This window comes from Pagrus pagrus (assembly GCF_965226575.1).
Source record: "Pagrus pagrus genome assembly, chromosome: 3".
NCBI lineage: Eukaryota > Metazoa > Chordata > Actinopteri > Spariformes > Sparidae > Pagrus > Pagrus pagrus.
This window is the reverse complement of record NC_140187.1, coordinates 33,294,438-33,307,303: the sequence shown is the minus strand read 5'-3', so window position 1 is coordinate 33,307,303 and position 12,866 is coordinate 33,294,438. Positions and strand designations below refer to the sequence as shown.

The window sequence follows — 12,866 nt, the reverse complement described above, 5'->3', positions numbered from 1 at the left end:
ATGATAGCTAGAGAGCTTTGTCACTGACGTACTGAAACAACTGATGCTGGTGCTTTTCTTGGGAGAACAGAAGAAAAATAAGCTCACTTTAGCCCTGTATGGTTCAGTGAATCGTAGTGTTGATGATGTCGGTCTGCTGACATTGTAGGTCACATTCAACCTTCTGAGGAGTAAACAGCTGTTAGCAGTGGTCTCTTGTTAAAGAGTGATGACACATTCAGAATTCGATACTTTTGACAAAAGTTGGATCAAAATAAAGTCAAGGTCCTCCTTGAAAAACTAAATTCTGCTTGAATTCAAGTGAACATATTTGGAAATAGAGCATAGTAGCTGGCTCTGTCGTTGAGGAGCTTTTCAATGCATTCCCTTTTTGTTCCCTGCTGATCAAGACTCAACAGGGAGCTTCATGTTCTATGGAGGGGGTTTATTGCACCTCACTTGGTGCCACCGTCAGGAGGCAAGCCAATCCAGTTTCATATGTGCATAGCCATTATTAATACATACCAATTTCAGTAACACTTTGTTTTATGAGTCCAATACATTCTAATCAACTAGAAAAAAAGAAATATGTAACTGTGAATTTACAGTGGAGGTGGAAGATATGACATAAAATCTATATCACAGTATTATAACTTGGTACTACAGAATGAAAAGTATACCCCACTCAAACATAATTCAACCTCTTTTCATTCTATTGGCAGTGTAAGTTAACATTTCTTAAAAAAAAAAAAAAAAATGTTTTTATTGGCTTCAGTAGGGATAAAAATTAAGCAAAGGCCTTTGTGTGTTTTAGGAGGATTCGTTCCCACCCTCTAGCTGCATATTATCACAGCACATTATTTATAACACGCTAAAACCTTTATTATGGTAATGACAGTGTTGCAAAATCCTTGTTATTGCCAAGTGTGACACCATGAAGGTGACAAAAGCGGTATACTGCCCACCCTTAATGTATAGGAAGTTTATTTGTGATGTAATTAAAGGTGGAAATTGAGAAAATGTTGTGATTTAATTCCAATTAAATTCTAGCATACAAGTATTTTTGTCAGTACAGAGCAGGTCAGCTAAAAATAAGAAATGTTTAAGACCACCATACGTGTGTTTAGAAAGTCATGAGTGCAACACAACAGTGCAATAAAGGCAGTGGAAGTTGAAGTCACTGTGGTGTTCTTTGTAATTTAATGATTGTTTTATTTTACAGTGACAACTGTCACGTGAAGTTCAAGTGACTAGCCATTTTGAACAGTACTTTATTGGAGCTCTTCACTTAGCAATTTATGAATCATGGGATATAGTAAATGGTAGTATCACAAACATTTAGTACAAATTAACACATAATCTTATTTTTTTAACAGCCAGCATGGGAGTCGCTTTGGTGTTCCACAAGCTTTTCTCTCCCATGGCTCTCTCCCTACGGACTGATTCTAACTACTCCCAGTAGGAGCGTTTTCATGACTGGACTGGGTAAAGCATGCAGGAGACAGGACATGACAAGACCACCAACTCATCTGTAATAATGGTTGTTTTTGCAAGTACATCAATTCATGTATTTGGATGTATCTGCAACATCAATGTCAAAACAGAAAGCAATACAGCACAAACAGAAAGCAGCAAAGGCAAAATTGTCATCACACCCACTCACTCCAAACAATGACCTGCTCTTTCATGGGCTCAACTGGACGTGACCTGTCACAAAAGGTAGCTAGCAAGGTACAATCAATGTAATGGCTGGTCCAGTGTTTTGGTTTTTGGGTTTTTGAGTTTTTCTCTCTCACTAGTGGAAAAATAATCTCATTTTTATAATCAGTTCCAATAGCCTACTGGTAAACAAAACCCTAAAAGAGCATTTCACAAATGATTCATGCAGTTAAAATCTGTGTGTATGAGCATGTGTATTACATACACCGATCAGCCACAGCATTAAAACCACTGACAGGTGACGTGAATAACATTGATCATCTCATCACAATGTGATGTTCTGCTGGGAAACCTTGGGTGCTGGCATTCATGTGAATGCCACTTGACACGCATCACCCATCCAAACACTGTTGTGGACCAAGTACACCCCCTCATCACAACAGCACTACCCGATGGCAGTGGCCCCCCAGCAGGACAGTGTGCCCTGACACACCGCAAACACTGCTCAGGAACAACTCGAGGAACACAATAAAGGGCCCGAGGTGTTGACCGGGCCTCCAAAGTCCCCACATCCCAATCTGATCGAGCATCTGTAAGACGTGCTGGAGCAGGTCTGATCCATGGAGGCCCCACCCCCCAACATACAGGACCCAGAGGATCCACTATAAAACGCCCTGGTTCCAGACACCACAGGACACCCTCAGATGTCTTAAGTCCATGTCTTGACAGGTCAGAGCTGTTTTGGCTGCACAAGGGAAACCTTCACAATATTAGGCAGGAGGTCATAATGTTATGCCTGATCGGTGTATATTGCCAGAAAATGCTTGCTTAAAATCTGAGATATGTGAAATATGTATCAACAAATAATTAAGTTACGCCAGCTAAATCAAGCATTTACCAAGTTCTTCAGAGGAGACTTCAAAATATCGAGATATGTATTGTGTATCACTACATAGCCTAATATTATTGACATGCCAAGTAGCCTGACACTAGACCCAAGAAAGGTTAACTCCAAACCCATTTTATTTTCCGAGAGACGAGTCCTGACTCAGATTGGCCAATGGAAGCTGAAATATGCAGTGAATATCTGTATCCCTTTATTCTTTAAATATTATGTGAGAATTTAAAAATAGGATTTAAACCTTACATGCCATCAATCTGACACCAGGCTTGAAATTAACAACATGAGAGTGCATGTAAAGGATTTCTCTGAACACTTGCAGTTTGATGCGTATATTCTGTACTGTACATCAAGGTGTGTGTGTTTGTGTGTGTAAGTGCGTGCTTTTGTGTGCTGTGCATGCCTGGGAGGCAGCAGTAATTCAAACGTGCTCCTCAGTCAGTGGTAACAGCAGGGGTGGGTGTTCTGGCAAGATGTTAATGCAGACAGAGGAAGAAAATCAATGGCAAAGACGGATGGGTGAGAAGGTGAGAAAGAGACAGAGAGAAAGGATGAAGAGTGAATGAAAGAAATAGAGAACAATCCTATCAGCCTTCTGTACGTGTCTGTTCTCTTTTCTACTTATCTGTCCACCACTACACCATAACTGAAAAAGCAGATTACTTAAAGAAAAGTCCAAATCAGGGAAAGACTACAAGACAATTTCCAAGGCTTCGGATGAGCCGAGGGGTCCAGTAAGGCCAGTCATAAGAAAAATAAACCTATAAGGACAATCATAAATATAACTCAAGCCAGCTATCCTTAAAATGGGCCACTGATGCAATTTTCCATGGCACTCTATCCAATAGACATACAGTAAACATATGTGAGAATATTTTATTATTTTTACTCACGATGGCGCCAACAGCCGTGTTCTGCCCTCACTGTTACCCTGGGCACAGCTATGCAGACAGATGAGTCCTTGACAAGAGACGGGTGTATTTTCTTCTTTTATTAAGATGTATCCCTCAAATGTCAACGGAGTAAAACTAGCAGAGAAATTAAAGACATTACATTTCTGTGTGAATGTAACTTAAAACATCACAAAATATATGCAAAGTAATGTTTACAAAATATATCCAGCTTATACAAACATTAAGCAGCATAAACATGCTGTGCATTTATGCTGGGACATATGAAGGCATGAAGGCATGGGACATATTTAAGGACCACTTTGAGGTCCACGCTTGCCAAAATCAGAAATAGTCCTTAACAACTCATTAAAACATGTTGACAGTTCAAAATACTGACAGGCAATGATTTCCATAAACAACCAAAGATGGATTATTGGAGATTCAGGCATAACAAAAGCTGCTGCTGCCATTACTAAAACATGTGGAACACTTCCTGTTTCCTGTCTTACCCAAAACTCTCCTATTGGCTAACACAAGGCATAAGAGGAAACACAAAGGATAACAGCACCACCTACTGGCGAAACTTAGTTGCCGTCAGTAGGTGCCGCTGGCAATGTGTTGTGGCAGCTCTCTTGCTATTTTCCTTGTTTTTCTTGAATGCAGCTTTGAATGTGTCGTCATATTTTTTGACATTATCACCCTCAAACAATCCTTGAACAAATTCCTCTGTTTGAAGTGATTCACATCTGTCAGATGCGCTATAACCAGTAGGACTCGCCGAAGCACCCTACTGGTGCATCACACCAGTCTATTTGAATAAATTAGAATAAAAATAGTCTGCTTGGTACAGTAGTATTTGTCTGATATGGTCTTTCACAAAAAGGTATAGTTACCACATTAAACTAAACCTCATTAACAGTTTTGCAAACATTTTTATTTTATTTACAAATTCCCAGAGCTCTGCTTGTCAAACCAAGAAGAACAGCAGCAAAAAATTACATTCAAAGAGCTGGAAACAGCAAATGTTTGACATGTTAGCTTGAAAAATGACTACAATGACTTGATGTGCTCTCTCAAAACTGAGAGTTCATTCTGTACTGTCTTAGATCCTTCCTTTAAACACAGCAGCTCTCTGCAGATCAGTAGATTTGGTCACATTTTAAGAAGACCAATAATAAATCCGTTACTGAACCAAACTAACCAATAGGGGGGATGGGGGACTCCAACCCTGGGCTGCTGCAGTGAGGACAGGGCCTCTGTACATGGGATGTGTCATGGTTCTGTGTCTGTTTGTTTCTGTTTCCTGTTTCCTAATTTTTACCCTTGTGTGTCGCATCCTGCTTCTCAGTTCCTCCCGTGTGTTTTTCCCTCCCAGTGCTTTTCCACACGTTTCCTCACCTGTCCCTCTTCTCTCCTCACTCCACCTGTTCCTGATCCCCTCGTTAGTGTCTGTGTATATAGTCTTTGTTCTCCCTCATGTGTTTGTCAGTTCGTTCAGTCTTTCCTCTGTGATGTTCCCTGTTGTCTCCTGTACTCCGTGTTTTGTATTACTCTGTTGGTCCTCCAGTGTCTCCTCCTGTCTTCCCCCATTTGGTATGTTTGGATTTTGGTTCCTTGTTTTTTCCATTTGATTCGGACTTTGCTTTTCTGTTGCACTTTGTTTAAGCTTTTAGTTGCTACTTCGTTTTTTGGTCCTTGTGATCCTTTTTGGTTTGTCTAGTTTCCTTGTGTTTGTATTTTTAGCCTTACCTAATTAAAGCTTACTTTTTGTTCCCCTTATCCTGCCTTGTGTGTGTTCCTGAGTGTCTGTGCTTGGGTCCTCCATTTTGTTTAACCTTAACCCCTTGACAGGATGAGTGTTCTACCAGCTGATCCAAATGCTGTCTCTCCTGTGTTTATGATTTAAGAACAATGACGGGCCAACTTTGGCCCACAGGCCCAACTTTGGGCAGCCCTGCTAAATATTATATGCTCTATCAATACACTTCACATTGGAGCAATGTACCAGTTGTAAAGTTTACTGTGGTTTGAAGATTGAAGCCCTTGCGTTTTCATTCCTTTAAGGGTAAATAATGTAGTACCGTATACTGTGAAACCTTGATATTTTCTGAGATGGTTATTGTACAGTGAAAATGTCATACCGTTGCACCCTTTCATTATGTACAACATTATTGTTTTATGTACTAGAACTGTGTGTAAGAATTGAGCCCAAATCCTTTGATTGTCCTAGTTGACCTTCCATGACTGCTGCTGCAGCAGTACAGATATTGAGCCAGTTTAAGGTAGTGGGTCTGACAACAGAGTATGCTGTCTATGCTCCATGCAAAGGAACAAGTCTGCTCTCTGTACTGTAGAGGAGACATATGGTACAATACTTATGGAAACCTTGTGGATCGTAAACAGAATCTGGTGGTCTTTCTCTTATGTAGTGACAAAACATGAATGATAATATAATCATTAGAACATTTGGTAGAATGTAAATCACATTTTTAGAGAAGAAAATATACACACATATATTCATGTGTGTATGAATAGTTTTACCATGGTTGAGTGAGGTCATCAGAGTTTGTCTTTTGACATATTGTTCATGGTGGGTCGTCCGTCAGTTAAAACGGTTCATAGCTTTACCCTGCAGCAGACTGTTTCATCTCCCTGCTCCAAACGGCCATGACTGCCCACGCTTCCTCTACCATCTGCCCCCCTGCAAAGACATGAGGCATTCCTTGGAACAACAGCTCATAGACAGCAGTGAGAAGGCAGCGGGAAGGAACTCTATTCCAGTTGAATTTAGTATAAATACAGTGTTTGGCTGTATTCCAACAGCTGCAGCAGCATTCTACACCCTGTAAAACTAGAAATGCGTTCAGATTTTTAAAAAGGAGATTTTATTGAGTAAGGTAACTTTAGAAACAGTTTGTTAAACCCCTAATGTGTCACATATGTTTTAGATATTGTCCCAACCAGAAAAACAGCATTTTTAACACAGCCTCTTACATTCATGTGAATAATGACTGCAGACATGGCGGATGTTGTCATACCTTTGCAAAGTCTCCTTAAAAAGCAGGTCTGGTTGGATGCTTAAATGTGCAAAGTAACTTTGACACCACAGACCTCTGTTTGTGTCTTTTCTGCGATAAAGTAAACTTCATACCCTGGCCATGCTTTTGCCCCAGCCTTAAACCTGCACTAAGCAAATTTTTATCTTAACAGTGAATCCAAGTATCATTAAGGAGGTCATGTGACAAACCCACAGCACATTATCCACCAGCTCATCAGTTCCCTTCTAGTTCATAAAGCTATTTAGTCTCTCTTTATCTCTTTTTATCTCTTTTTTGGTTTTGTTATGGGGCTGCAAATAACCGCTATTTTCATTAATTACTCATCTTTTGATTATTCCTTCCATCAATAAATGAATTGTACTTACATGACACCAGACTGCGACCATTTCTGGTGGCAGTGCGACCAAATTTTATAACTTGGAGCACCATTGTGGCATATGCATCCTTGTGCACATTCAAGTAAAATATAAGACAGACCCACTTAAATAACATTGCCATCCATAGCAACCTGAGGCTCCAAAACCAGGAACTCCACAGAATACATTTTAATCACAACAAATACAATAATCTTTGTGGTTGTACTCTATAGCTGTTATTAGTGGATGTACAGAAATCAAATGAAAAACACTGACAGTAAGCATTTTCATCTGTTTGGTATGTAAGTGTTGCAAAAAATGCTGACAGTAAAAGTTTCTCTATCATTTCATTCACCAATATTTTTATTGTACTAATAACTATTACTGAAAAATATACATTATTGTGGTTCTGTTTGTGATTTGCACAATCTCTGTTTTCCAGCTGGACAACCCAGATGAGCAAGCAGCCCAGATCAGAAGAGAGCTGGATGGACGATTGCAAATGGCAGACCAGATCGCTCGAGTAAGGGTCATGGATGGATGGATGGATTTATAAAAGTTTTGGAAGGGATGAATGGATGGACTTAACTTACTCTGAATGTACTGTATGAAAGAATACTGATCAACGAATATTGAATATCAAGTACCTGAATATTAATTCAAAGTAAGTTTAACATTTAAAGTATTCAGATTTCTTTTAATGATTAATTAATTTATTTGAATGTTTGACATGACTTTAGAGTTCAGATCTATTCAGCTCTTTTATGTTACAAAATAATTTTCAGCTGGTACTATTTTCTTTCCAAAAGTTATTTTGGACATTCAGTGGATCATGCTCATTAATTCATTGGTTGTCTTCCTGTTTTGGTCAGCATGGTGGACGGTTTCCCAGATTTGCATCTAGGGAGATGGAGACCATGTTCATTGAGGAGCTACGATCCTCTGTCAACCTGCTGATGGCCAACCTGGAGAGCATGCCGGTGTCCAAGGGTGGAGAGTTCAAGCTGCAGAAGCTGAAACGAGGCCACAACACCTCCATCATGGACATGGGCCAGGAAGACGAGAACACGCTGTCCAAATCTGACGTGGTGCTGTCCTTCACCCTGGAGGTTGGTGGACCCAGATTAATTAATTAATTGTGCTGATTTACTTATTTTAAATGCATACATTCAACGGTGTAAGGACAGAGGACGTGTAAGAAATAGTTTGCATTAACAACCATCATGTGGTGTTTCTCATTAAAAGACACTGCTAAACTCCCTTTTAGATTGATTAACAACTTGCGTGCAGCACTAACAGATTTGATGTGGGTTGGCATTGTCCAAAATGGAAATGGCTTATTCTTTGAGAAGCAAAAAATGTGTCTGCATACTTCTGGTGGGCCTCACAGTGCCCTTAAAAGATAGCATGATAAGTCAACCCAGTGACCAGAAAAAATGTTGGCAATGTTTGTTTCAGTAAACCGTGAACAATGTTGAAGCTTTACGTTTCTTTAGGTTCAGTTTTCAATTCTGTGTTGTGAAAACGCTGTGCTCATGCACTGGTTAGTTTTAGGCATAAAAACCATGTGGTCAGGTTTAAGAAAAGGTCATGTTTTGGCCTTATCTGGCTCTGTCACCACAAACACTTACAAATTGTTCAGATACCTTGTCAAAGACATCCTGTTTTCAGGGCTTTCCACAAGGATTTGGAGTAGCCGGCCAGTGGGGAAAAAGTAGCCAGTGAGGCGGGATCCAGTTGCTCCCCCAGTCCCCCTAGAGAAGAATTTTGGCTGTTTTAAAGCCCAGATTTGGTGGCTTCAGACACAAAGAAGGATAAATATCCAAAAATGTAAACCTTGGATAAAATGTATGATGTATCAAATATACTTGATCATACAGTATAGCTGCAGGTAGGTTTATTACATCATATTTGATGTATATGATTTGGGGCATCTGACATAAGTGCCATGATTGGTTGCTGGCCAGAAAAACCAAAAGTGTTGTAGGACATTTTAAACTGTAACACTCCAGTGTGAGGCCGAGGCACAGCCTACATTAACTCGTATGAAATAAATGTCTCCTCGAAATGATGTTCATATAAGGTACAACTAGTTTACAACAGTGAATAGGCCTGTGTTTTGCTGGAAATATAATGACTACTGAATTACATTTTCTGTTACACAATGAGGAAATGCTGTTAATGAATGTACCTGACACTATCCACTTGTAGTGACAATCCTTCTATGATTTTAACCAAAATGCTTTTGTTGCCTGAAAGAACCATAGACAAGAGTCTGGATGTGATCTGGACTCTGCTGCCACTATTTGAGTCACTCAAAGAAACGTCTCGGAACATTACCCAGGCAGGGACTTCTTTGTTCAGCGTAGTTATAAAAACAATTCAGTAATATATAAATGAAATTTCTAGGAGACAGTATGAATATGACCTAAGCATGTTAATTTGAGAAAACTCCTTGTTTTAATGTTTGCAAAGCTTCTTACAGATGGCTGTACTGTTAAATGTGCATTGTGAATACAGTTAATTCATTGGTTCATTAATTGAGCACAAACGTCTTGGTGGTGTTGCAGCACGTTCAGTTGTCTTATTAATGCTCACTGTGCGATCGCTAATTCTCTGCCAATAGGGTTTTCCAAAGTAGCTTGTGTAATGAGGATGTCCGCCTCTGCAATCATGTTTATCATCATTTCATTTGCTAATATTTGTCAATTACTAAAGATGAGTCTCTGCTGTCATACCCAGGACAGGACACAACCTCTCAGCTGAGCGAATGCACACACGCACATGCACACACGTACACTCCATACATTCAGAGCATGTGGAGGCGGGACTGAGGCAGACAGGCACATAACTTTTCTCAATCATCATGCACAATTTTTTTTTTTTTTGAAGCAAAGGTGAAAATGCACCCTCAGGTAATTACAACTTGTTAATCAAGAATATTTCTTTGGAATCAACACTTGATATAATATATGTATATTGTTATGGCCAGGGACTAGGGGAAACCCTGGCGCAGCATAAAAATGAGACTCCCCTCTTCCCATCCCCCAAGCACCACCAGCAGAGAAGCATTTTAAAAGGTTTTATTTTAAAACGTATCTCACACACAAACAAACATGCTGGCAGTCTGGCTGAGAGAGGAGAGCCCACAGGAACTGGAAGAGCCGGCCTTTAAACACCCGGCTTCGAGGCAGGAACCAATCAGCTCCCTGGACAACCTACAATCACTCAAACACACACACACTCACACTCAGGTAACAGAGGGTTATTTAAGCAGAGAGACAATAGAAACATTTGTACGACCTCTGGGGTCGTAACAATATTGATATAGTCAGCTGGACTTCATTGAGTAGTCTGCAGGCAGACGTTTAACAGGCAGCTGGCACTTGATGGAAAGCAGTGTGTTGTTGTTGCCCAATGTCTCTATTAAAATATCCATTGGTTTCATGCTTACAAATGTTGAAACGCTGGCTGTCATGCCACCACCATGCCCTCAACCTCCTGACATAACAGTTAGCTCACATACTTCTGAACTAATATGACATGTATTGTAGAAAGGTTGATATGATTTGTATGATGAGTACAAATTTAAATGTATCTGTGGTTTGCAGAAATAAAATGCCAACATTTCATTCTGGCGATTGGGCTGTGCAGGATAATATCATTAATAAGATCTAGGAGCACTTTGCAGTGACTGATATGCAGCACTGACTTTATTCCATGAACTGACATATCACCTAAAACGTGTCTTAAGAGAGAGCTTAAGAGAGTTAGAGTGCTTCTGTGGTGTCCAGATGGACACAATCTAACCATATTAAACTTAAGTCTTTTACAAAATATACAATCATTAAAAAAAACAAGCCTTGTACCAGTGGAATACAGTATAGATTATACAGTTTTAAAGGGCTCTAGGAATAATTGATATCCCCAACATATTTCATAGCCCAAAAACCTGGTCAATGGAATATTCAGAGCTGATGATAGGTCACCAAAATCAGAAACATCCTCTGGGAGAAAAAACAGTGTAGCACTTCAGAAATGAAATGCATATTTAAGGTAGCCTATGGAGTATTCTTGTGAAAATGTATGTTTATATTCAGTTAAAATGAATTATGTCTATCCCTGTGGACTAACAAGCTTGTTGAATGTATTTTTTGTCCTCAAATGCCATATTTTGGGAAATTTTAAAGTCTGCATTGTTACATCCATTTTAGCTCATCAGCAGTTTTTCATCCTCATCCTTGTTTAGACATTGTCATGTTTGTTGCCATAACACCCTTAAATTTAAAGGAGCACTCTGTAGTTTTTTGGGGGGGGGGGAATGTTAATGAGAAGAGAGAGATCTTCATTGGCTGATTATAAACTGAATAAACAAACTGACCTTAAAGGACAACACAATTTATACTGTTTTACTTTGTTAATATGTGGCGGACCCTGCCACCTTTCTAGCTTCAGACAGTACTGTGGGACCTTATTTTCCTCTGAGAACAACTTGTTTGGTCAGTTTTGGAAAAAATACATATTTCTGAATTTGTATTATTACCTCATTAATACTGTAATTATTACATTTCTGAGTTTTATTTCTTCTCTAAAACTACATAATGCCCCAGGACACTTGTCTTGAATTAAGAGAAAATGTTGCATCAGACCAGACCTGACCAGCAATAACAATGTGTATCATGAAAGTGACATGTTGCATGTTTTTTTTTTTTAGCAAGATGGGCACTGCTGCTCAGCAGGTTGAGCGGGACATCCACTTATCAGAAGGCCAATGGTTACTTCCCCAGAACCCATGGCCAAGTATCCTTGGACAAGATACTGAACCGCAAATTGCTCCTGATGGCTATCCTATCGAAGTTTGAATGTGTGTGTGAATGGCTGAGCTTGGAAATATCATAGGGCACTTTTGATAGGAAGCGTTGTATGCTCCTGATGAGCAGGTCAGCAGCAGAGGATGAATGTGTGCACGAATGGGTGAATGTGACCAGTGTTGTAAAGCGCTTGTAGTGGTCAGTAGACTAGAGAAGCACTGTGTAAATACAAGTCCATTTACAATTTAGCAAGATACAAACAAAACGTACTCACACATAAAAACATTGCTCCATAGTGCTGTTAGTGGTTGCACTATGGAAGAAAATCCCCCACATTGTAGCTTAATTGTCAGGTTTAAATAGGCTTCTATTTCTCTCAACCATCCGTGTACGTCTACATACCCGAATGCACTTTTCTGCATTCAGAATGCAGTCGTATGAGTTTTATGAATCACCCTAACAGTGTTCTTCCCCATGAACCATGGATGGTTACTCAGGATTAGTGTCAGGAGTTGCTAATGAGAAGAAATGTCTCCCAGGATTTCTGCTGACAGACTGACTTTTGGGTTGACAGACAAGTCCATTTCTACCTTGGAAAGAAGAAGGAGACAAACTAACAATACTATCCCCTTATTATTCACCTGAAAAGTTACCAGTCCTATACCTGTGTCCAGCTTCTGTGGGTCTTTATCCTCCACAAGGATCTGTGAAGCATTACAGTCCTGCAGCGCCATGATTATTTTACTGCCTCCCAGTTGATTGTTTCTAGTATCTCAGATAAAAGAGGCACTTTTCCATCTCTTCTAAAGTATTAAAAGTACAATGTGGGTGAGGTGGGAGAAAATCTATCTTTTGTACAATGAATGTTTTTCTGTAGCCTGGCAGCGCCTGGCAGCACCTGCCCACCATTTGTGCTTCCCTCATTGTGGTCTGGCAAGGCTCAGTAGACATTTACTCAAGACAGGCCTCAGTTTCCTTATGTTTACACAATTCTCTACTTCATTCAGGTATCAACACAAACCCTTCTTTCCACACTCCTGGACAAAAGTATGGAGGCTTACTCATGACAAAAATATTGAAAAAGCAAAAAACAAATTTAAGCTTGAGTCAATATACAAGGCTTAAACATGAGCATTAACAGATGTAAGTAAATAAGTGAGTCCGTTTTAAATGAATCCCCATTGTTTTCTATTCTGAATGTGGGATCA

The 12,866-nt window shown here is 39.7% G+C and overlaps 1 protein-coding gene across 3 annotated transcripts in view; it reads left to right on the top strand.

The window, feature by feature from the left end:
• cadpsa (Ca2+-dependent activator protein for secretion a) overlaps positions 1 to 12,866 on the top strand; it is a 216,688-nt gene that overhangs the window by 72,113 nt on the left and 131,709 nt on the right. For all 3 annotated transcript variants that reach the window (XM_084349251.1, XM_084349252.1, XM_084349250.1), the window contains exons 4-5: positions 7,290 to 7,370; positions 7,720 to 7,956. In XM_084349251.1, coding sequence (XP_084205377.1) covers positions 7,290 to 7,370; positions 7,720 to 7,956 — 318 coding nt within the window. The remainder of the gene's footprint in view (positions 1 to 7,289; positions 7,371 to 7,719; positions 7,957 to 12,866) is intronic.